This window comes from Glycine max, chromosome 7 (assembly GCF_000004515.6).
Source record: "Glycine max cultivar Williams 82 chromosome 7, Glycine_max_v4.0, whole genome shotgun sequence".
Taxonomy (NCBI): Eukaryota; Viridiplantae; Streptophyta; class Magnoliopsida; order Fabales; family Fabaceae; genus Glycine; species Glycine max.
The window spans coordinates 8,430,949-8,458,012 of record NC_038243.2 but is presented as its reverse complement, the minus strand read 5'-3'; the positions used below and the strand labels follow the sequence as shown (position 1 = coordinate 8,458,012).

The following is a 27,064-nucleotide window of genomic DNA, read 5'->3' as shown; positions in this document are numbered from 1 at the left end:
TTCTAAAAATCCAAGGAATCAAAAAAGTATTGTTGAAAGCTTGAACAACTAAAAAAAGAATCACATTCAAGCCACAAATTCAATCTAATTAATTTGTTGTCAAATCATTAAACAAATTGTTTTAGCGTTTGAAATCATTACCTTGTGCGTTAACATTAGGCATAAGAATCATTAGGATACTTAACTTATTTGTCAAATGTATGAAAAATACATCATATATAACATAAATGTGTGGAAAGTAATAATAACAGGAAATCTAACTTAAAATTTAATATTGTGTATGAATTGATGTAAATTTTTTTTTATTACTAATTGAGTTTGATTTGTATGAATAAAAAAATGTGTTGGAAGTAAGAAAACACATATTTACTATTGCTAAATAATTATAATATTATAAAATCAAGCAAACGATAGCCTATACTTTTTAATACTAAATATATTAATTATAATTTTCAGTATTAAATAATTTCTTCTTTTATGATTTTTTTATTGTTAGCTTTCAATACTTTAGTAAGTGAAATAAAATATTATTATTTGACACAATAAAAAATTATATTTAAAAATTTCTTATTAGAATAAGGGTCTTGTTAGGACATTGATTAAGAACTTAAAAAAGAAAATATTTTATTATAAATCATAAGAGAATACATTTAAAAATTATAATATAACGTATTTTTACACATTTTAATAAAATATTTTTTCTTTGAATTTCTTAGGTACTATTAATATTTGTCTTAGAATAAAAGAAATGAATTTTAAGCATCATTAAATTGTACTTGAATAATGAAAAAAGTTTACTGACCATGTAAGTGTAAAACTTTTTATGTTATTAATCAATCAAAAATAATTGTTGATTTTAAAATAATTATAATAAAAATTAACAAACTTTTCATATATAACAAACTATGATCGATTGATTTACACTCTCATGATATAGTAACACACTCCTTTAAATTTTTTGCCTAGAAATCACTCCCTTAAACTCCTTAATTAACAATTTTTTATTTATTTTTAATTCTAGGTAAAAGCCCAATTGATCCATTGTTTTAGTAGCTAAGGAGTGTTTGTAATACACTCTTTAATACTTAACACACATTTTCAAATTAGTAGCTAAGGAGTTTAGCTCAAATTAGTTAAATTTATTAAAAAATTATAAAATTACAAAAAAAAATTAAATAAAAAGTAAAAACTCATGATTTTTAATAAATTTTAACTAGTTAATATTATAGAAAGTGTGTTGCTGACAATTTTTTCAAGTTGAGGAGTATATATATATATATATATATATATATATAATTTCAAGTACTTTTATTTTAATTTGTTTTAAAGTTCTATTGGAATTATTTATGTATATACCTTTTAAATGTAACTACATATTAAATTAAATACACTATCTCAAGAGTGATTAAATCTCTAAATATACTTTTTTCTTGAATAATAACACATATTTTTAGTTCTTACAAAAAATTAAAATTAATTATATATTTTCTATAAAAAAATTTAAAGTTTCCAAAAAACAAACATTATTTAAAATATGAATTTTAAAGTAATTATTTAAAAAAAATGACATTTTGCAACTATATCACAATTAATAATACATTACAGTATAAAAACCTTTACATTTTTAGTATATTTTAATTAAATTCATATTTTACACGATATAAAATATTTTTATCTTAATTATTTATTAAATCTATATTTTACTTTAGTTTAAAATTAACAATACACTTGCTATTTCCGTGTAAAATCCAAATCTCTGCAGCTCATTAAATTGCTCCAAAAAACATAGGTCCATATGGCTCTTGACCAAATATCGTACCAGATATGTTTGAAAATTGAAAACATGGACAAGGACTAGCCAACCGTATGTATTGTTTTCACTTGGCCATTTGAAAACTCACCCCTATATTTTTTCGTACCCTAAACTAAGGGACTTAGGGCTTACAAATTATAGAAAAAAATGGAATTTAACTAAGAATAAAAATATAAACAATTAAAATTATGTTAATATAAAGTATAAAATAATTTGAAAAAATCAATCATTGATATAAATTATGATTATAATTCTTTATTCTATCTTTTCAAGATGCACCCATTAATATAGATGACCCAAAATCCAAATCCCCGGTTCCAAAAGTCCTAAAGTGGAAACAAGCTCACTTATTATATATAGTCACTCCTAGACAACATTTTTCTTTCATATGAACAGTTTGAAATCTGCCACTTGCTGATTTTGATCTAACCATGCATGTGCTCCCATCCCATAATCAATTACTATAATTTCCTTGTTCAGTTCTAAGAAACATATCTCCATTTTCCATCCCATTAATTCTCAAATGTGTGGTATTGATATAAAACTACTCTTTCATTGTATTCTGACCACTACCATGTTTTCTTCAATTTGACTGAACCCACCTGCATTGTTAATAAATGTCCATAACTTCCTAGCTAAGAATTATATATTTCTAGTAATGATTCATTTAATATGTTAATCATTTTAACTGGTGAATTTTTTTTATATTTATTTCTTTTTTATGTAAATAAAATAAATTTAGCTACTTATATTTTTAGATTCATTTAGAAAATTAAAATTGGTTAGCCATCTTTAGATTGTCAACAAGATTAACCATTCTTGATCAATTTCATATAACAATGTCTTTGGTTATAAATAAGGTTTTTCTCATTAAATTTGACGTAACTTTTCAAATTTGGTTCTCAATTGTACACAGACTTGGTTTGTAATATAACTTTTTTTAACAAAGTTGTGAAGACTAAATACGGCTTATACATTGTCTTATTTTATTTTTTTATTACAGCTTGTAATATATGAAATTTCATGCATAAGACACAACATATATAATTGTGTTTGGTTCATTTTCTTTTGCTGTTTTTCTACATAAAAGTAAATGTTTTTTAATCAGGTATTATAAAAATGTTTTTTTTTTTCGGAAATTGATTCTTAAAGAAACAATTTTTAATAACTTTTCGAATAACCATAACTTATATTTATGAAAATTTCATAACTATGGACCATGACTTTATCTAATAAGTTGTTGTGGTCTTTAGTCTTCACTTATGATTAGGGATGAAAATGAACCAAGTCATTTGTCAAGAGTCTTTGATTCAATCTATTTAAGGCTGGACTCAGTTTAACTTGTTTATTATAAAGGTCAAACTCAAACTTTATAAAAAAGTTTTTTTAGATAAAAAGACCAAAGTTAAACTATAAAAAAAAACTTGTTAAGCTTGACAAGTCGGCTTGTTTAAGTTTATTATTATTATTATTATTATTATTATTATTTATACTATTTTTATGACATTGTGAATGACAGACTGAAGTGACATAAAGTGCTTAGAAAGTTCACTTGTATGTGAAAAATTTTCAAAAAGAAAAAGATTAAGTTAAAAGGATAATGCAACCAGATTAATACTTACAAAGAAGAGAATGTTTTGTAAAGATATTTTTAAACAATTTGAATATTTTTATTTGACTATATTAGTATAAATCATCTCTAATCCATATATTTTTTAATATTATGCTTTTTTCATTTCCTTTTGATATACTTTGTGTTTTAACTACTTGAATTCAATATGATTTTGTTTATCAGTTATTTTTGGATTTGTACATTACTTATACGAAATTTTATAAGTTTCTTTTTTTAGTTAATATTTCATTAGGTTTTAAAACAATTAATTGGTCAAAAACGTCTTTAAGCAGACTTTTAAATAGGCTCGTAGGCCAAGCCATTTCATGTAAGTAGAGCTGAGCCTTTTAAAAAAATCTATAATAGGTAATAAGCCAAGCTCAAACCTTGCGTATTCAACTCAAGCCGAGCTCAAACCTAATAAAGTTTGGTTTGACTCATTTCCACCCCGACTTCTATCATTTTATATATAAAAAAATATTAAATTGTTATTATCAGAGAACAAGTTCTACATTAATTAGTGGGTTAGAAATAAATTAAGAAATAGATGAGAGAAAAGTGTCAATATATTTTTAATAAATACAGTAGGTTATTTAAACTAAGCCCGCTAATATACTCTCTCACTCTTGGACAAAGATCTACTCACAAATTTTAATGTATCAAAGTTCATATTTAAGGAAAATCCTAAAGCCCAAACAAAAAGGTATGGAAAAATATATATTGACAAAATTAATTGACATGCTAAAAGAGAAAGAGAGAAAAGAAAGAAAAGTACAAGTATAATAGGTGATATAATTTGATAGAAAGAGAAACATAAAGAAAAAAAAAAATTATCATTAGGTGTTTAAAATTTGTAAGTGTAAAAAAACAACACTCAAAACATATCGAGAAAAAATAGAATGGCCCAAAAGAGAAAAAGTTAAGTGCAAAAAGAAAAGAAAGAAAAGTGACCTAGTAAAAAAACCTAAACCTCTAAAACAAGTAAAAAAACCAAAAACTTGAGAAAAAACAAAAAGGATACAAGCCATAATAATGGTTAATGAAAGTAAGGCCTTTGGTCTCTGAGGTCTAAACTTGAAATACAGACTCAAGTTGAAGATTGAAAAATGTTACAACTAAGCTAATTAAGAGCCAAATCAATTGAATTTGAGGGAGAGTGGTATACTATGAATCCAAAGTCACAATATTTTTTTCGACCAATATAGGTCACGCGTACTAAATCTATTAATACACTCTCAGTTTTGGATAGGGTGTCTCAACACATGTACAAATTTTAATATATATAGTTTTTCATACATATGATAATAATGATATGATCGATTTGGATACGGGCATGCATGGATCTAAATATTATATGATCCATGCATATCCTTTGTTTTCATATACTGGGATAGTCATCACTTGTCATCATGATTACATCCATGCATAACTGCATGCTGAATGAGGGGTTGGATACAAAGCAAAGAGATTGGGCAAGATATACAAATTATTCCTTTGAATTTACTTAATACTAGAACATGAAACTTGGAACGAACCTAATGATTGCACATCAAAGGACTTTCAACAGTAATTTAAAAGCTGCCTATTTTAACACCTACTTACAATAATATCTGAAGAGCAATGTTTACAACATCAGCAATTGTGTTAAGTTTGGAAATGGTACCATTTTATTTATGGGAGCTGGAGGGTTGTTGATGTAATTACACAATGCCTAGCTTCATGTTCTAAACAGATTCACCAAATGGAGTCCAAGTTGAATGGTTGCTCCAGCTGTTGCTGCTGTGGCATACATTCTAAAACTTTAGAAGAAGAGGCAGTGAGATTTGAACTTAGGTCAGTTCCAACATGGGACACTCCTTGAGGCACATATGATGCTATTAAATGATCTGTTGCTGCTTCTCTTTGTTGATAACTCCTGAGTTGCAATGCCTTGAGAAGCAAAGAATTTACAGAAATACTTGGATTTAACAACCCAGAAGGCCATGGGAGTGATGGAAGAGTGGGAACCTGAATTACCTCACTTGCAACTGGCCAATTCATGGCCAAGTTCATATTTGTGTTAACACTATTAATAAGATCAGCATTGAAGCAGGTTTGTCCTGAAATGTTGTTAGTGAGTCCACCTGATGAATTTGCAATGTTATTTATTAGATTAGGAAGCTCAACATCACCAAATTCATTGACCATTGAGGCTGTGTCACATGGGGACTCTGGTTGTGAGGAGGGTGTTTGCTGTGGTCTTTTCACTTGCAAGCTCTTCTGGAAAACCCTGCAAACCACCCATTCGTCCTACAGAAGCAAACATTCATCCAAAAATGTTAATTCTCAAACTATACATGAAACATGTGATGTACCCATAAGCATATGCATGCATATACTAGATAAATTCTTGAAAATGAACCCAAGTTAAGTGTATTACATATGCTAATAAATATTGATAAGTTAAGTATTTACATATGGTTAGTTAATAATTATTGAATAAGTATTAGAATTAGAATAAGTATTAGAATTAGAATAAATAATAGTATATGCATTTGTAGTGTAAATATGTTTTATTGTTATTCAATTACAAAAAGTATTATATGTATAATAAGTTTATTAATTTTTATAATTAATAATTATTTTAAAATTCATGTGGAAGATGATTTTCAACTTGTGGACAATATAAAAAATTTATATCAACAGTGCAAGTTCATCAAACTCTTAAAATTATATAAAATATTAATGTTGTTAATTAAGAGAATAATGTGAGTATGTATTTAACTTAAAATATTTGTCAAATGTGATGCATGCATTAATATATATACTAACCTTCGAAGGTCCAAAGTGATGCTTGTTTTCTAGTCTATATTCGTGCATGACCCAATTGCTTTTCTCGCCCCTTGGAGCTCTACCCCTATAAAAGACTAGGGTTTTCTTCATTCCAACCAAAACCCCAGCACGAAAAATTTCCTTGTCTTTCCCTGTGGTTTTCCAGTACCCTGATTCAGTGGCTCGGTTTGTTCGAAGTCCCGTTGGATACTTTCGATCTCTTAAGCTAAAAAAGTACCACTCTTTCTTTCCCATTGATGCCTTACCTGTTAAATCATCACAGAAATTAACGCGCCAATTAATGATCCTTATTTAATTATTTTTTGTCCACCGTATAAAAGATGACATGCCAATGAATTTGTACTCAACTACATACTATTCAAATTAATAGACCGAAAAATAAAGTTGAAATAGCATATATATATTCACTAGGATATTATATATTATCATATGCATGAGTTGTAAACCACACACCACACGCAGAAGTAGAATGGGTCAAACTTCTATATATGTATATTACGAAAAGCGGAATCAAAAGAAAAAAAGTCATTTTTGATTAATATTTGCTTGGTTGATGAAACTGAAAGGGCATGTTAAATGATCCATCGCAGACTCCAGAGACCAGAATGAATATAAAGTTTTATATATGTATGATCAGTTGAGGAACTTAGCTTCTAGGGGGAAAAATGAAAAATTATTATGAAGAGATAGAATTATATAATCTTAACTCTTAATGGATGAACTTAATTTCCTTCCATTGTGTTGTTTTCCTTTTAATTCAGAATCTGTCTACATAAATATTTTTCAAAAATAAGTTACAATCCTTCCGAAAGAATCAATATGCATGCCAAAAGGTTGTGCCTATATAAAGAACATAAGCCCTTGCAAATTAGTAGTCATGCAACCATGACAACAAATTAAGAACCAAAGTTTTGTATATAGCTAGATTTTTTAAGGAGAGCTAGATGAACAGTAATAAAGTATATTTATAAGAGGAGAAATAGTGTTGAAGAAAGTGCTCTCAAACTACCTGGGAGGTCCCAAGGTTCACACTTGTTGAGATCAACAACTGCTATAGCTTTGGATGTGAAGCTAGAATCAGAAACCTTCCTTGTAAGATAACATGTGATGAGCTCTTCATCTGTAGGGTGGAACCTAAATCCGGGAGGCAGATTTTCCTCCATCAGATTGATGAAACCAACCAGCAGATTTTGATACCCCCTTGAATTGAAGAAGTTTAGTTTACCAAAAACTGAAGAGGGAGCACCACAAATATATGAGAAGTACCAATGAGTTGTCCTCAAAGTAAGCTCAATACATCACCAATAAGAGCTTTTAAAGGCCTCTTTACTTTATGGTTTTATAACTCACCCTTCAACAAGAAGCATTTCATAGATAGTCTTCTTCATGTTTTTGTTAAATATACAGCTAACCCTTTGACAAACATGGTATCATATCCTAATTAAACTTTTTTTTTCCTTTTTAAATATTACTATTAAGCTTCAGCTATAAAGGGTATAGATTTCCCAAATTGTTGCTTGGATTTACTTATATTTACTGAACAAACCAAGAATTAAGTTGCGACCTTGACTCTATCAATGTGGTGTGTTATGTGTCATATTCAATATGTAATGTGAAAAGATCGATGTTATAATTTTGCGAAATTTAATTATTAGGAAAATACTTGTTGATATATATGATGTTGTTTGTGCACGAGGGGGTTGATCGAGTCTCTGTTACACCATATTTGAGATATATTAATTTCCATATTTTTCTATGATCCTATCCAACCACCTTCACCCATTTCTACCCACCGGAAAAACCTTTCACGCTAGTGATCCAATATGGGAACATGGACTTATCATAGCCATATTCTCTTTAATTAATTTTTAATTATTGACACTTGTATGTTGTCCACACTCACACCGTCACACCGTTACATATATGATCTTAATTTTAATTTAACTGATCAGATATTTGCCAAGGCTGTTTAGTTTTCGTAATATATATACTTTAGTGAAGCAAAATTACCAATATATAGATTACTTGTAGCAAATTCATATATAATACATGTATGAATTATATGCTTAACCAAATTTTAAATAACAATTTATATAAGATCAAAATCATGCATATCCATATTAGTTAAGGGAAGCATGCATACAGAAATCCCAATTAAAAAGAGAGAATGTAAAATCTAGCAGAAAGACTATGTACAATGTCGGCATTACCTTTTTTTGTGCGTGTGGTGGCTAATATTACCGAGTGGTTAAAATCGTCACCAACCCGCAAGATTATGTATACATCTTAAGATAAGCCTTTTCTGTTTGACCTTAACTTCATGTGTTAATATTTAATTATAGCGTCCCCTAAATGTCAATCCTAATAACAAGAATTTTGTGAATTCTACGTAATGGACACTAGGGTTTCTAGAAGCACACTCTCATGTATCCATACCCTTCTCTCTCTAACAATAATAGCCTTTTTAATTTGGCAATTGGGAACTGAAATATATAGCACAAAGTCAAAAAAAACAAAGATCAAATTATGGGTTGTTCTATTTGGCACGTGTTTCCTTCGGGTAGCTCAAGCTGAAATTACTCAGAAATTCTACATCTGTCCTTTCGTCTCATTGCATTTCCCAAATCCCTTGTTTCTTTCCGACCTAAATGTTGAACAAGAGTTCTAATCTCTGTGTCTGTTCAACTTGAAGATTAAACTATAATAAAATCTTTCTCCCCTCAATAAGTGTACTTTTTATTCACCTGAAAAATCCATCAAACGTGTTAAGAGACTTCATATTCATTGATGAAAAACCTATTAATTCCAAAAGAAATTGTGCCATTAACATCTAAGTTATAGTTATAATTATAATTTTCATTACACTTTTTTGCCACATAATTACATTTTGGTTTGTGTGCGGTTTGTGATTCAATTCCTATCTCTTTGTTACTATATAAACCTTTCGTACTCTCTTTAGCTTCTCAAATTATATGATCGATAGTCGGTAATTACGTACATCAAGAACATCTATTACTCAAAATAATGAAAAACTTTCACATAAATATGTTATGCATTGAGAACACTTTAGTACCACATTAATTAAGATGAACGGCATACACTTTGTGTTCATTCATCTAAAACTATTTCAAAATAATAATATAACTTATCTAGCGTATTTGACAAAAGATAATTTAAAAATTAACAAAAATAAATAAATAAATTAAAGCACGTTTACAGCACTCATCAAGTCTATATCTAATTACATTAATTAATTACAGGTACGTATCTTCAATGTTCTTTATTACTTATTTGTTGTTTCAGATAATTGTCATTTCCTCTTTTAACTTATGTCAGCATACAGATATAATAAATATAAACAACAACAGCAAAATGTTCCCGTTCTAAGAATGATGATGATGGCATACATTGAATATGTTTGATATGATATTTCATTTAATTTTTAGTTTTATTTATTTATTAAAAAATTATTTGAGTGTTTGGTAAATAAATTCTTTTTCATAGTTTCTTTAATTATGTTTGATAAAACTAACTGAAAAATTAGTTGGAAGTTAAAAGTTATGTTCCACAAAATATTTTAGTTAATTTTTAATTTTTTTTTAGTTGAAAAGTTTGTTTGGTTGTTCAGTAAACAAATTATTTTAATAACTTCTAATATTTTTGTAGAAGATTACTTGAAATAACATGTTGTAAAACACTGACTTATAACTTCTAGCTTTATATATTTTCTTCTATTTTCATTCTCAATACATTTATTTAATTTTCTTATTATCTTTTTTAAATAAACCATAATTTTATTATTTTTTGTCATTTTATACTTTTCAGCTACTTCTAATAATTAATTTTACCAAACATAATCAATGTAAGAATATAAAAATTATCTTTCTTAAAAAAAAGAATATAAAAATTATAACAAAATATATATATATATATATATATATATATATATAATAACTATATATGACTTATATAATTGTTAACCATGCATGTATTATTCTTCTTGAAATAAGTTTGATCTTCACATGCAACATAACTCAGTTGTTAACGTTTCATTTAACTAAACCATTATCACATGTGATCTCACAAAGTGTCACTTGGTGTCATACTTAAGCCACAATTTTAATTCAATTGTGACTATAATTAGAAAAACCATTATTTGGCCACTTGAATAATCGTTGTTAAATAGTTCCTTATATTTTTAACAGCGATTTTAAATTTTTGGCAATGGTTTTTCTTTGTTATTATAGGTAAAAAAAAGTTTAATGTTTATAGACTGATAATATAAAATAGTTTTATATTATCATTTAATCATGAATTATCATTTGAATTACTTCAAAATAATTATTTCAAAAGTTAAAAGATTTATCATACACAATGACTTTTGATTGGATGATTGTGTAAAAAAATTTAGACTTAAAGCATAATTCTTTCTCTCTGAAAGAAAATGTTCTAATGGGAGTAAAATGGAACAAATAAACTATGCTGGGCCTGGGTATTGTTTATCACTTTCTTGAGTCTGGTTGGCCATGACCCGCCCGATTTAAGATTTAACTTTTTGGTTGGCCACTTTCTCCTACAAACAATGACAGGCAATGGACTAAAGATAAGGAAACAATGGTAGCTGCGGCCTTGGTTCTTCATGCCAAATATATGTAACATGATTCAATTAATGAACCACCTTAATTATAGGCACTACCAAATGGGATACCAAGTTAAGGATTATGATTAATGAAATGCAATTAAACACTATCTGATAGTTAACACCAAAAAGATGAAAATTAAACAGCTGTATAGTAAACATGGATAGAAAACAAATAAAATTGTCAACTACCATATCGTATGTAGCTGTGAGGCTTTCACTCCTGTGTTGATTAACTTCGTCTGCTTCTCTCACTAATGATCTAAAATGATCAATTGTTTTTCTCTTATGTGCATGATTTTCTTTCCCTCTGTCCCTTTCTACACAGTTTTAATTCCTAATGATTGGAACAGTGTGTTGACGCTAAAGAGGTTTGGACAAATACACGAGTGACCCCTGACTTTTCATTGTAAAAGTAACAAACAAAGTTGTGATGAACAACTAATAATAAGTCTGCAAAACTCCATAAAGATTAAAAAAAATAAAAAAATAATAATAATAATGTGAGGACAACATCTACACTGAAATCTGCAATCTTAGGAGCCAAGTTCAAGACAAGGATCAATTAAGGGGGTTGCTAAAAGCTAAAAGCATTTGCAATTGACACAGACGACATCATCTTTTTAAAAAGGCTTTTCATTATTCCTTCGGTAGGTAAAGAATACACTCAAAGCCTCCATTAAGCAGAGAAAAATCTTTCCCTATATTTGAGGGCAGAGGCAAAACCTTTAATACTACATTTTAATTTGGTAGACAAAAACTTTAATATATTTTAATTTGGGGGAAATAACATTTAATACATTTATACAAGCGTGCTGAATATACAATGATAATTTGATTATAAACTATGTTATGTATTCAACTTTTTTCTTCTTCTGAAAAATATCATATCATTCTTTCTATAAAGTGAAGTTCATACCTGTCAACCTTAGTGTATGGTTTGGTTTTGGTCTCTTCTTTTTTGCATTTGTTTCTGTACGTGATTTCACATATGTTCATATAGGGAAAAATAAAAGGACCAGGTTACAAACTTGGTTCTGTGTGTTATATACACACTAAAAAACAAGAGTTACAAGCTTTTGATGAAAAGCATACTAGAAATGATTCTCTTGTTTTTTTTTTTTCTTTTCCTGGCAATAAAAAAACTATGCAACTAACCAATTCTTAGACAAGGTTTAAAAAAACAATGAAAAAGCTTGCACAAGTAAATCAACGAACTAAAATCTCATTTAGGTTATTTAATTATGAAGGAACATGCGTGAGACATGAAATGATAATACACTTAAATTTGAATGATCATATTTGAAAAATAGAATTTTACAAACTATTCATGTGAAATTAGTGGTTAAAGAATTTGTTTTGGACTGAAATATTAGGCCTGCTCTAAACTTACTTGTTAGGCCCAAATTTACAAAGCAAACATGGGATTTTGCTAGGTGCATCACGAATATTACTTGTGCATCCAGTATTAAAATAAAATTTTAAAAATATTTTTAAGTGTTTTTTATTTTTTACAAATTATATAATTCATATAATTCATACGAATTATGTGATTCGTATGAATCATATAAATTACGTAATTTGTATGAATCATACGGATTACGTAATCTGTATAAGTTAATCCGTATAAGTAATACGGATTATGTGATCTGTAAGTATTTTTTAAAAAAAATTTAATAAATTAACTTTTTTAATAGTAAATATTTTTTATTTATAAAAAATATATAAATTAAATAATTCGTATGAGTTATATCAAAATTAATTATCACAAAATTTATTATTTAAATTTATATGCGCACTAAATATATATTAAAAATTTTAGTATTATATATAACAACATTATTTATTTTATAAGTTAATTGGTCTATATAGCAACTCCTGCTTGGGCCATAAAAAAAACTTACGGATTAGACTCATACGAATCAAAATCACCTTTCGTCTAGCATTGCATTTTTTTTTTTATTCCTAGAAATTGATTTACAACAAAATTCAACTAATACACTTACACAACTAATACTAACCTAACAACAAAGAAGTTACAATACAGAATACAAGATAGACTTTCACTCTAGTCGTTATTCCCTTCACCTCTTATAATCACTGGCTTAAGCGTTGTTGACTTGTTGTAGATGACCACATCAGAACTTGTCTTGAAGGATGCCTCTAGGGCTCCACCAAAAAGTTCAACCTATTCCAACAAATATTCAACTCTCCTTGACCAGTGTAGAACAAAAAAAAAAAATGTTATAAAATATAACATATAGTGTTATCAATATACTCTTACATTTATAAATAATTTTTTTGCCATTCATTGATTCTTAAATCATTGTCTTGCGATCATGAAAAGCAAAACCATTTTAAAAAAATAAAGAAATCATCAAACATTTCTCTGGCAATTGAAATTTCATTACTAAATGCTCAAATTTATTTATACATAGGAATGTCCTTCAATATCCTGAGTATATATAAAAAGCAAAATCCCAAGTCCCAATATATCTACATCTAGAAGGCCTACAGATCTTATTGTAAGAGAGAAGCCACAATTGTCCAATCTTATAAACTGAGTTCTACAAGTACGTGACAGATTTGCCCTTGTGATTGCATCTTACAATAGGAACATGATGAGGGTAAAACTAAAAACCATTGGGGAATATACTAGAGACTGTCAGTAATTTTGGGGTATGTTGACAGAGAGGGATAGATGTTAATATGTTACGAAAGCAACCAAGTCCACTTTTTTTTTAGGAGTTGCTTTGCTTTGTGGAGTAGTGCTTTGGCGCAACCACAAAGAAAATGCCATGTTCCAAAGAAGAAGCTCTTGTTAGACTCTTTTACAATGCCTCTAGCTCCTTCCACCTTCTCTTCCTCTTCCTCTTCTCCTCTTCGGTTCTCCTTATCAAGTTCATAAACTTCATTGGCAGCTTCAACATATTCCAAAGGTCTTATGCTACTCTTCTTCCATCTTTTATCTCCCTCACACTCACTTGCCTCCAGCATCTATCTAACTCAACTTTTCTTTTTGCATGTTGCAGAGATCACTATGAATATGTGTCTTCTGAGTATGATGAAGAAGAAGAAGAAGCAGAAGAAGAAATTCAAGAAAGCTTCTCTTATGTCCATGATTCTATTGAGTCAGATCATCTAGTAGCAGACATCATTTGTGGTGGAGAGACCCTTTTGTTTGTGCACAACAACAAGCCTCAGAGGATTCTTTCTTCTTCTGAAGAATTCTCAAGCCCCCGGGATAGCCTTATAGAAGACTCAGAAGAAAACTGTTCAACGGAATCTTTGTCTTTTCACAAGTCACCTTTGGTTTCAGACTTTGAAAATGAACAAGATGCAGAAGAATTTCCAGCAGAAGATGCTGATTCTGTTCCAAATTCTGTCCCAGCTGAAAGCAGGCCCACATCGTCCATCACCCTGAACCTCTACAAAAGTGACTTAGTAGGCAGTGACAACAACTATGACGGTATATATTTCACATCACATCATACCAAAGTTTGTTACATTATTCACATGCAACATTTACATATACTCCAATTCTTGCTGATTCTATTTTGTGCAGAAGATCATGTTGAAATTGGAGTTATTGAAAATAAGAAGGTGCAAGAGGAAAGCCTCGCACGAGATGAGAGATTCTTTGCCTATGCTCCTACCCAATTGGAGGCTAAGAAGCTCATTGTTGAGGAAAAAGATTATGAAGAAATATATGGTGACTCATGCACTGTTGGGTCCACATCTAAGAGCTCCTCTGAGTGGAGGAGTTCCATTAATTGCAGGGATTCTGGAACTGAAGACCCTTTTTCTTCTTCGTCAAGAAGAAGTTGTCCCAAGTGGGAATCATATACAGTTTTCCAAAAATATGATGAAGAGATGTCATTCCTAGACAGGATTAGCGCACAGAAACTTCACGAAACTGGTAACACAACACAATCAAGTTTCCCATTTTTTTTGTCCATTATTCACTCTTAAAATAACTTCATTACTAATAAAAATATACCTTATATTAACAAATAATTCTTTTAGTATAAGAATTATGATACTTAGACAGAGATGCTGCAAACACCCAATTGACATATCTGATTTCTTTCTTTTTATGACGTTATTCGTCACTGATCAGAGAGTAATGATACTTCATTGACATTCTTTATTTTTCTCAATTCCTTTTTTTTATCAAGTCATATCACCCATGCACTCATCTTTCTTTTATATTTATCTTTCTCTAGATGTCTTATTGATGTCCATAAATTATATTTTTTAATCATATCAATTATTTATCTTTTTTCTGTCTCTTTTTCCAAGTGTTTACCAAAAGGGTGTCTACCGAACTTTTTTTTCTCCTAATATAATGCATGTACTGCTAGATGCACAATATTTATATTAATAATTTGATCTACATTAATTAAATAAAGGTTAAATTGGTGGAATGTCATCTTAATGCCTAACTTTTTTCATTGCGATCTTTTTTTAGTGATTACAAGTGTAAATTATAGCTGAGGATTGATTTTACTAATTTCATGTGATTAACAACTCAACTTCAGAGTCTTTAAGGTCTATCAAGGTATCTCCGAGGTCAATTTCAGATCGTATTGTGTTCAAGTTTTCAAGTATGAATAAAAAACCAGGTGACATGCGTCACAACCCATATCATGATCTAGAGGCTGCATACGTTGCACAAACATGCTTAACATGGGAAGCCCTCAATTGGAACTACAAGAATTTTCAATCAAAAAGAGATTCACGAGGCCATGATGTTGATGTGGGTTGTCCAGCCACCATTGCACAGAGATTCCAACAATTTCAAGTGTTGTTGCAAAGATACGTTGAGAATGAACCTTATGAGCATGGTAGAAGACCTGAGATCTATGCTAGAGTGAGGCATTTGGCTCCAAAATTACTCCTCGTACCAGAATATCGAGGTAGATATATAATTACTACTTTCTACTTTTTCTTAATTACCCTTTTTGTTATTTTTCTAATGTTTTATTCAACTAAATTATTTTCAAGATAAATAAAAATTTGCGTTTAAGTTTCATGTTTAGATAGGTTTACTAATATTTTATTTTTTGCTACAATTATTATAAATATTTATTATAAATTTTTCAACAACGTTACAATTATGAAAGTTATATATCATATATATTCTGCAAGTTAAAATATTTCTAATAAATATTTATAGTGCATGTATTTTTATTATAAATATTTATAATAATTGTAACGTTATTTTGTAGCAAAAAATAATTGTAAGGTTATTGAAAAAATTATAATAAATATAGGATCTAGTGTAAAGTAAAACTATATTTTATTTATCACTAGGGTATAGCATTTGTCATGCATGATTAACTAATTAAGATTTCCTTTTGTGTGTACTATATAGAATCGGATGATGATCAGAGGGACGATAATGGCATTCACTCAAAAATATCATCAGCATCATTTCTTGTGATAATGGAAGATGGGATCAGAACGTTCATGAGTTTTCTGAAGGCTGATAAAGAGAAACCATGTCAGATTCTGGCAGCTTGCTTTAGGAGAAACCGAAAACCCTTGGTTGATCCAACACTCCTCCGCCTTATCAAGAAAGTTAATCAAAAGGCAATTATTCCATTCCCAATTTTTAATTATTCTTAAACTAATAATTTTCTTAAGTGCCTTCCAGATCATTACTAATTAATTTCCTATTTAATTTATATATATTTATATCCTATAGTTTATCCTTACATGTACATTTTTGTCTCCACTGATGTACGTGCAGAAGAAGATGAAAGTGAAAGATCTTCGGCGTTCCCGCAAATGCTTGAGGAAGAGAAAGTTGAAGGGAGAAGAAGAGATGGAGATTTTGATGGCACTCATAGACCTCAAAGTGGTGTCAAGGGTTTTGAGAATGAGTGAGTTAAGTGAGGAACAGTTGCATTGGTGTGAAGAGAAGATGAGCAAAGTGAGGGTAATGGATGGAAAACTACAAAGAGATTCCACTCCACTTTTTTTCCCAGCACATTGACCCACAGAAAAGATTTATATATATTTCTCGGTGTCTGGATCATGAATGTGCATGGCTGCACCAAAAGGAATATCCACATAACACAAACTTTTGTTTTGTAAATATGGTTAAAGAAAATGAGGGGGACCCTGCAAATCAAAGTGAAACATGTGGGGTGGCATGGATTTTGGAGCCTGAAATGAGAGGAAAGTTGGGTAAAGATGAATGCTAGGTCATTTGATGAATATTGAAAGTGAAAGACCAAAGACAAAGCAAGGAATGAAGATAGAGACAAGGATAGCTTTAGTTTGCTTTAGCTTTTTAACTACTTAGGGTTTATCTATAAGGGTTTTAAGCTGAAATCAAAAGAAAGAATGAACAAGATTGAAGCACATGTAGTTGAATAAAAGTAGTCTTGCTCTCTTGGGAAAAATATTATGTATATCACACGATTAAGGAACGGTAGACTTAGTGATTTTTTTTTCAAAATAATATTGCAGAAAGTACCCCACTTAGTTTTGTGAAAGAGGGGGAAAAATAAAGGAATAAATCAACCATCAAAGTAGCACCAGGACCAGGACTTCTTTCTAGGGATATGTAATATTATTTCTTACTTTAAAAAAATGAGTCACAGGAATTATCATTTCTTGTGGGTTACTATTTATTTATTCTACTTTGGTAATTGGGAGGTTAATTGCAAAAATCTTCTACTTTATAGTAAAAAGTGATATTGTCTCATTCGAGTAGCATCTGAGTTTAATTTTTAATAAAAAATAATTATAAATTAATTTTTATTTATTTTTTATCGAATTCTGAATTAATTTTTTTTCTCATGGATCGTAGGATTAAGAAAAAAAAATTATTTGTATCATAATATAAAAATATTTTATATGTATTAATTAGCTAGTTGTCTTATTAAATTTCTTTTTTTCATGTACAACCTTATATTTTAAATTTCATACGTTTTAATTTTTAATCTTATCTCACGCCATCTTAGTCAAGTAAGTAATAACTCTAACACGTCGTTAAATACTTTCATAAAAAAAGTTGTTAAATACTATTTTATATAATTTTTCACGTTTTCTATAGTATTACGTTATTCTTCTTACTTTAAATGACTCAGTTAACGTTTACTCAAACCTAATAATTGTAAATAGTTTCTTAAATGAAATCATATATAAGTTATTCATTCAACACTTTGATATTTCATTATTCTTCTCTATTTTAAAACACGAGAGCATCAACAGCTCTTTGCAGCATTTAATACACTTTTTCAACGATTTCTAGCTATATAGTTACTATTCAAGTTACACCAATACTGTGGTTTTTGAAGAGCAACCTTCAATTCAAATGCTCTTAGACTGTATTTGAATTTACGCTCCGTTCTGTTAATAAACAGCATACAAGTGAGAGCCCAGTTCATGTTGCAGGTGCCTTGGAAAGTGGAATTGTTGTAAAACACTAAAACAAACTACCGTTACATTTCTTTTAAATTTTTGTCTTCCCTATTACATCATTTATTATAAATATATATATATATATAATATTTTTTCTTATATTTCTTAACGTGGATTCCCTGCAACTAGAAAAGTAAAGCTGAATCTTGTCCCTTTATTTTATTTTCCAAACCATGCAAAATTAATGAAATATAAGTGTAAAAATGCTCTTGGATTATGACTGTAAAAATGCATAGAACTTGGATGCAGCCGATTTAAGTTCTCTCTTTCCCCCCCATAGTGTATTATGTATACACCAAAGTATGTACTAAAACCATCTTTATACACGAGAAAAAAAATTATGCGTGTGAAAAAGTTTTATACTATTATTTAATTATAAATTATCATATTTATATTAAATTTATTAACTTTTATAATAATTACCTTAAAAGTTTTATTTGTAATTGAATGATAGTATTAAATTATCTTACATCATGATCAAGGTTATCAAACTCGAGAATTTATATAAACTTGTAAAAGTTTCATAAATTCAACTTTTATAGATTTGTAAAAATTCACTTTATAATAAAATAATAATAAAATATCTATAAATAATATATCAAATAAACATTTCAATAATACAATAAAATAGTAAATCATGAATTTTACAATACTTAAATAATCAGATTTAATAATGTATCACTACTAGATAATAATCTTGTGAAGGTGATAGTAGTAGTAGAATATTCTCATTGAAGCTTTAATGTTGTTGGGGAACAAAGCTTACTTGTTGTTACAGGTTAGGGTTCTTCGATTCATGAATAACACATCAAATGGAGGTATATTTAACCCTAAACACAAAAAGCAATCCAAAATAACATATTTTGATCTAATCTTGTTTTTAACTTGCCAACTTATTGACTTGGTGATAAACTTGAGAGTTTATTGAGTTTGCACCTTATCAAAATTTACTAAAAAGAGAATTTGACACAAATCAACTCATAGAAAATAAATAGACTTGAAAACCCATAAAAGTTAACAATAATAACTTTGATCATGGACATTAAATTCTATAATTAATTATCATTCGTTTTCTTTTTCATCCCATTTCTATTATATAATTTATCTTTCTCTTCATTCTCCATTACATCATTAATTATATATATCACTTTCCCAATTTCCCTCTCTTTTTTATTTTTTCCTCTCAATCTCTTTCTTCTTCTTACCATGCACTCAAAAAATAGTATTTAACTTCAATATTTTCCTTCTCATACGGGCATATACCCTCTCAATAAATTTACGACTTCAATTACCAGTCCATAAGAGTGATCAGACATATGGGCTTTAGGATACATCATGAGGAATACGATTTTTCGGTGGGTTGGTGCCGTCGTGTTTAATGCATTGGAATGCATAAATAACAATTAGGCTTTTACTTCCTGCACCTTCCAAATTTCATAGTTTCCCAACCTCTCATGGTCTCAGATTTTTCCATATGGTAATCTAACCCGAAACGAAACTCCCAATTTCATCTCCTCAGTCCTCAAATTAGGTTTTCTAATCAAACTTTAAAATGATTTGTGTTTAATTTTGTTTTCTAGCTTTATAGATTGAGTAAGTACGACTGAGTCAAAGAAACTCAATGAAATTATTGATTCATATCTATATATTAATTAGACTATCAAAGCATGTTTGACTCTCCCAATTTGATTTTTTGGACACAATCTAAAATCCACTTGCTTCTTTCTAAAAGTAATTATGGACTTCAAACAACATTTAATTATATGACGGAATCTAATAGACTTATATTCAACTAATTTGATCGTCACAAAATATATTCCATGCACCTTCGTTCCATCCAATTAGCTATTTGACTGTCAACTATTGAGAAGAAGGAAAAAAAACTTAAAGAATGTGCCTTCCAAAAAAAAACTTAAAGAATGTCATTTTAGTCAAGATATTAGATTTAGACGCAGGATATTTTAGTTAAAAAAAAACTCGCATGACAAACTTAAAGAATAAATAATAGGAAGGAAGGTACGTAGAGACATATGGAAAGGTTGCATGCAAGGTTGTGAGAATCGCTTTTATGTAAACTCATTTACTCAATTTAAAAAGATATATTAATATTCCTATATATAAAATCATAACTAAATATTTTAATCCTAAAATAAATCAAAATAACAAACTTTAACAATAATTCATCTAAGATACTCTTAATAATCATCATATTATGAGATGTGTCTTAGATATTCTAACTGACCTTATATCTATCGCTTAAGAATGGTTATACTTGTTGGAGTTGGATCATACCTTACTACAATGGCTATTTGTAATTCTGCAGTTGAATGCAGAATAATACACACTCAGGAGATGAATGCAGAGGGAGAGGGAAGTGAATGTTTGTACATATACTCGTATTCTATTATTAGTCTGAGACTCTAAGTAATACTTATCCACAATAATACTTATTGTTGTTTAACAAAAATGCAATACTTGGTAAACCATTAATGGACATGAACATGATTATCCATTCGGAAAATCAGAAAAAACACAAACAAATAAACACAATTGCACACATTTGGATTTGACAATTGAAGCAAGATTTGAAAACACACAAGACTTGAAATGATGTTGCATTTCTCCAAACAAGGAAACAACATAAACATAAACGCAAAGAGAAGAACAATGAGGTCGAGTGTCATCAGATTGGCCACGTCAAGGTAAGCAAAAGAGTCAGACTACAAATTTAACAAGAACCTAAAAATTTAACAATGAAATAGAACTTCAAACAGAGAATAGGAAAAGAAGAAAACATGTTGCAAAGGATGAAAAGGGAAAACATAACACAAAAGAGAATAACAGTTAGTGACTCTGTCTAACTCCCTTCAACGTCATCGCGACCACGAACTTCACCATCGCTGCGGCCACCATGCACTCACACGATCGCAGTCTTGTAGAAGAAACACACACTCAACGTCTTGACCACTCGCACTTCCACTTTGCATTGTCGCCACGACCACCACGCACGAGCACGGAGCACCTTGCCTTCGCTTTTGTAGTCGCACTGTAATGATGGAGTGACGGAATAGCCGAGATGGAGTGAGGAAGAAAGAAAAATACAAACCCTCAAACAATAAGCACTATAGCACAGGTACAAAGGGAGGAGGAAGAAAGAAAAATGAAACAAACGAAATAGCGTCATTTCATTTTTTCGCAAACCTGCAAACTCGGTGCAAACTCGCGAGTCTATGTTATCCCGCTCGAGTCTACACAAACTCGCTTGAGTCTACTCGAATTGTACGATTCTATGATTTAAAACGTAATTTTGACAACCATGGTTACATGTCATAAATAATTAAGAAAAAGTTCATTTGTACTACAAATTTAAATATTTTTTCATAACAACGAGAAAAAAAAGTATCAAATATATAAAATGATTGATATGATAAAGTGATAAAATGGAAAAAAAATATCATAAACAAAATATAATATGAACAATATAACTTATAAATTGACTTAAACTTTTATTATTTTATAAATTTTATTATTTAACTTTTATTATTTTTTAAATTTTATCATTTAAGTTTGTTTTGTTACTAACATAGTTATAAAATATGCAAAATTAAAAGTTTAGGTAGTAAAATTCGTAAAAAAAAAACAAACTTGAGTAGTAAATTTCATAAAATAATGAGAATTAGGTGATAAAATATGTAATTAAATCTTAAAAGTTAAAAGCCAGTGATAATGAAGCATGAGAAAATTGTTGGACATTGTTATATGAAAGCAACAAATCAACTTGTCCCTACCAATTGAATCAGTAGGAATAAAAAGCAACCGAAAACCGAAAAAAAAAAAAAAAGAGGGGAAAGCCGGTGCGATCCCCACTTCTACGCATCCTCATTTGCGTATCACATGCCATTGCCAGCATTGAAAGTGCTATTTGTCAGTTCCACTTTTCAAATGGAATATATAAGGCCCATTTTTGGCTTTGGATTCCTTTTTCTTTTCACCTTTTATTGATCACGTTATAAATATATATAATTAGAGTACTTTCATCGTGGAGGTTTGAGAAGTATTTTGGCTTCTTTATCCTTACTTCAAATATTATCAATATATGCATCCCTTATTAATTTCTTTCTTTGGCTCATTATCATGTTCATTCATGTGCTGATTAGAAAAGGTGGAGTGCAGTGATTTGACTTGTTCTTGAGGTAGAAACATGACCTTGAATCACATACCTAACATTGTGGACTCATTTCCCAGCGAATACAAGTTTGGTGTATGCAGTTATATATCTTATGTACCATCACAATGGTTGTATATTGGGCAGTCAATTTTGTTTCCATATGAAATCAAATAATGAGTGTGCTTCTTCTCATGCTACTTTTTCCATGCATGGTTCACTGCTCCCTCTAGTTTATCCTTTAAAAAACAAAGTCAAGATTTCCAATCGACAAAACAATTTTTTTAATTAATCAACAAAAGGGATTTTAAAACCTGCAACTGATCACTCTCTTTAATATGAAAAGTACCAAAATTTGACGAAAAGATGAAAAGTAAGGATAGGTTATAGTACTATCACTAATTTTCTTAGAAAGAAAAGGATTATAATCAAAATATTCATGGAAAAATTGAATAAAAAAACTATATTTGTATATAAAAAAATATCACAAAAGAAATTCCACACTCATTTCCTATGTGCTATACTGCTATCTGATTGTCAATCGCTGAGAAAAATTCTTAATGTCATATTAGTCAATATATTAGATTTAGACGCATGACATTTTAGTCAAGAAAAAATTCGCATGGTAAACTTAAAGAATAAATATAGGAACGAAGGTGCGTATAAATGTAAAGAAAGGTTGCACGTAATTAAAAAAGATTAAGAAAAAAAATTGCACTAAAAAAAATAAAGATTTTCCATCGACAAAAGAATTATAAAACATACAACTAATCGATCTTCATTGAGAAATATTAACAATACACTATTATTTTGAATATATTATTTATCATCCGTTGAAACTAATTGAGAATTACAAATTTTTGGTCGTGTCTCACTTTTCATTTAACCCTAATTTTATCATTTTTAATAAATTTTAACAAACTATAAAATATATATCTAAAAATATGTTAAAGAATATATTTACTAACACTTCTCATCTTTTTAATATTAAAGATACTATAATTTGACGAAAAGATAAAAAAAAGTAAAATAAATTTTAGTATTATCATAATATATAGTTATAAAACTCATTTAGGCTTCTTTACCAAATTGGGGTATATTTTTTAGACATTTTTCATTTGGAGCGATTTCAAATTATTATCAAAAATTTAGATAAGTCGTCAATTTTAAGTTAGAAATCATAACATCGGTTACGATTTATTATTATTTTTAATTGAAGTCATAAAATTTTTTTAATTTATGACTTTAAAGTCATTTTTTTTTATTTTATGACTTTAAAGTTATAAGTTTAAAATTTATTTCTTTTTTTTATATATTTTACTAAAGTCCTAACTTGTTTTTTTCAATTTTTTTATTTACTTGTATTTTATTTTCTTTTGTTTTCAATTTTTTAAAAAATTGTAAATGATTTTATTTATTTAATCATTAAACAAATATTTTTAATTTTATTTATTAATAGTTTTATTTAATATCTTGTATCTACTTTTTATATGGTTTTAAAAATATGTTATATTTTTATAATATTTTTTATTTAAAATTTAGATAATTTTTTAATAATGTTATTGAATTTGATTTATTTTTTAAATAAAAAAAACTAACATAATATTATTTAATATATATTTTAAAATTTAAGTATTTAAAATAAATAAAAAATATTCAAAAAAATATATTAAATAACATTATTTTAGTCTTTTATTTCATTTAAAAAAATCAAATTCAATAACATTTTTAAAAAATTATCTAAATATTAAATATAAAAAATATATTAAATAAAATAATATTCAAAAAATATAAAAGATATTTTAAAAAATATAACAAATTAAATATATTTATTTAACAATTAAATAAATAAAATTATTTGCCATTTTTAAAAAAAATGAAATCAAAAGAAAATAAAATACAAGTAAATGAAAAACCGAAAAAAAAAACTAGCTTCAACTTTAAAGTCGTTCAATATTTATTAAAAAAAGAATTAAACTTACAAGTAAAATAAAAAAAAAATATGATTTTGAAGTTGTAAAAAAAATTAAATTGAAGTAAAATTTTTATAATTTCAATTAAAAATAATAATAAATTATAACATATGTTAGGACTTTTAACTTAACGACTCATCTCATTTTTGGCAATAATTTAAAATTTACCCTCAAATGAAAAAATGGGTAAAAAATATACCACATTTGGTAAAAAAAAAATCCCATTTAGCCATCCTCATGTGTCACCATTTTGTGTTGTATGTACCCGCTGTCTTTTTTTTTATTTATATACTTTTTTCATCTTTACCCTCTATCTTTTTATTCTCTGTTTCTCATTTTCTCTTTCTTACCAAGCTATTGATCACTAGCCGCTGCCTAGTTTTTTTTTATATATATAGAAGGACTATAATTAAAAGATTCAAGGAAAATTTGACTGAAAAACTATATTTGTATAAAATTAGGATAAGTTGCAGTTTACTCCCCTAATTTTATCCCTTAACTTTTTTTTTTATCATTTTACTACATTGCTTTAGGTCAAAGATAATAAATAATTATTCCATCAAAATTGGCATCGATTGCTTCTTTTATGTCATTAAATTTTTTTATCACTTAACTATACCCTCTACTTTAGATCAAAGTATAATTGTTAATTTTTTTTGTTAATGTTAATGTTGGTTATATGTGTGAATCTTTTTTTTTTTTTGTAGGCATTATATATGCAAATCTTGATTTTTTTTTTCTACAAGAAATTGTCGTAATGGAGCTAACTTATTTTGCATATGAAAATTATATGCTTAGCCATGATGTGTAAGGTTAATATATTTTTTTTGTAAAATTATAGATGACTCTATAATTTTAATGGTTTCAAAAGGAAATCTGATATAGGAAAATGCTTATATTCTTCATTATTTATCTATTCGTCCTACTTCGGCAATAATTGACTTATATGATCTGTTGGAAAAAATAATAATCATGATAGCATATTTAAGGAACAAATATATACTGCGCTATATATTCTTGAACAGTCTGTAATGCAAATCGTTACGTCTTCCACGCAAAGGAAGCACTAGTAGTTGTTTGAAGGAACTTTATTAAAGTAAGTTTATTGTTATTTTTCATTAAATAAATTAACAGTGCATTCTCTTGAAGCAAATTATACTAACATTTATGACAAATTCATATATCAGACTTGGAAATTTGTCAGCATGCATTGTGAAAGCCCAACTAGACACACGAAAAACGTAGAAATTGGTTCCTGTAGCTTTTACCTCAACGTACGTAGATCAAATATTTGTAATTATGCAACTAATTATTATGTAGTTCATACATGCAATATCGTCTTTCATGGTATGTATATCTTCTTGTGTCTAGCCCCGGCCCTGCTTGTTAAGGTAATCATTGTTTTGCTGTGAAAAAAAAATGCAATATCCTCCTTCATGGTACATTTTCTTATATTATTATCAATAAAATGTTACAAATAACTTTCATTGAAGAATTCAAATGTGTTGAGAACTATTTTAATTAGAAAAGATAATTGGATTTGGATTAGTAAGAACTTGCAAAATTACTCACGATAAATTATAGAGTATTTATCTACCAAAGAAGTTTAAGCTGGTACCTGAAAATTACATGCAAAAATGTGTAGGCACATGCATGGGTCCAGGTACTATATTACTCACCTCACTTTATCCCCAGACTCATAATAAATGTTTCGGGTTCCATTAAGCCTGCTTAGACACATGGAAATTAAGAAAGCAAACATATTAGCTCCATGTTACCAATCCTAATTATCAACTATTTGATCATCACCATAACCTAACACCCCTCATATGTCTCAACAAGAACCTTTCTCATGAACACAATCTATTAACAACAAACACGAAATTTAATTATCTCAGTAGAACACCTCTCATGCATCGATAAAAAAAGAAACACACACACACAAAGACTCAACAAGGAACCACATAAGTAAGTCTATCAAGCCTGAAAAATCTAACTAGAGCTTGACTTGCAAAGGATCATTTCAGATTCCTAAATCTGTCATAAATATTCTTCACTTAGATTGGTATATTCAAGATTCAACAATAAATATATTAGTATTATAACATTTTAATTTTATTAGTTTAATTATTAAAAAAATAAAATGTAAAATGTATTTTAGTACTTTGTAAATATAAGTTTATTTGGTTTTGATCTTTAAAAAAATATTTATTTTGATGTTAATCAACAAGTTTTAAAATAAATTTTATCATTGTTTAACAATGAAATCATAATACAATATATGTATACTTAATGATTTCACGTTACATATGAGTTATCACTTTAAAATATTTGTTAACATGACATTTTAAATGCATAACATGTCATTAATAAATAATATTGATAAAGACTATAATTAAAAAAATTACGAAGATCAAAATTGCTGAAAGAAATAAAAAATAACTTATATTTATAATAAATAAAAACACATTTAAGCGTTATCTTAATCAAAATACAGATAATTAATGCTTGCGGGTAAATCAGATCTTAATTGATTGACAACATCTAGATTTTTTTTTTGGAATAATATACGAGTGCATCGATCATGTCTTAA

The 27,064-nt window shown here is 28.3% G+C and overlaps 2 protein-coding genes across 3 annotated transcripts; one reads left to right on the top strand and one right to left on the bottom strand.

Annotated features, from left to right (window-relative positions):
* Window positions 1-4,751: 4,751 nt before the first annotated feature.
* On the bottom strand, window positions 4,752-7,929 carry LOC100787111 (NAC domain-containing protein 92). Its single transcript, XM_006583347.4, has 3 exons — window positions 7,267-7,929; window positions 6,237-6,502; window positions 4,752-5,714 (listed from the first exon to the last, which is right to left on the bottom strand). The coding sequence occupies exons 1-3, from the start codon at window positions 7,418-7,420 to the stop codon at window positions 5,160-5,162; spliced, it is 975 nt and encodes a 324-aa protein (XP_006583410.1). The 5' UTR covers window positions 7,421-7,929; the 3' UTR covers window positions 4,752-5,159.
* Window positions 7,930-13,475: 5,546 nt separating this feature from the next.
* LOC100786564 (uncharacterized) lies at window positions 13,476-17,309 on the top strand. Of its 2 annotated transcripts, none has more exons than XM_006583346.4 (6): window positions 13,476-13,835; window positions 13,929-14,365; window positions 14,465-14,815; window positions 15,438-15,815; window positions 16,274-16,491; window positions 16,652-17,309. In XM_006583346.4, the coding sequence occupies exons 1-6, from the start codon at window positions 13,690-13,692 to the stop codon at window positions 16,895-16,897; spliced, it is 1,776 nt and encodes a 591-aa protein (XP_006583409.1). In that variant the 5' UTR covers window positions 13,476-13,689; the 3' UTR covers window positions 16,898-17,309. The 2 variants fall into 2 exon arrangements, with proteins under 2 accessions (XP_006583409.1, XP_003530012.1); XM_003529964.5 differs by having other exon boundaries at window positions 13,484-13,835; window positions 14,462-14,815.
* The last annotated feature ends 9,755 nt before the right edge of the window (window positions 17,310-27,064 follow it).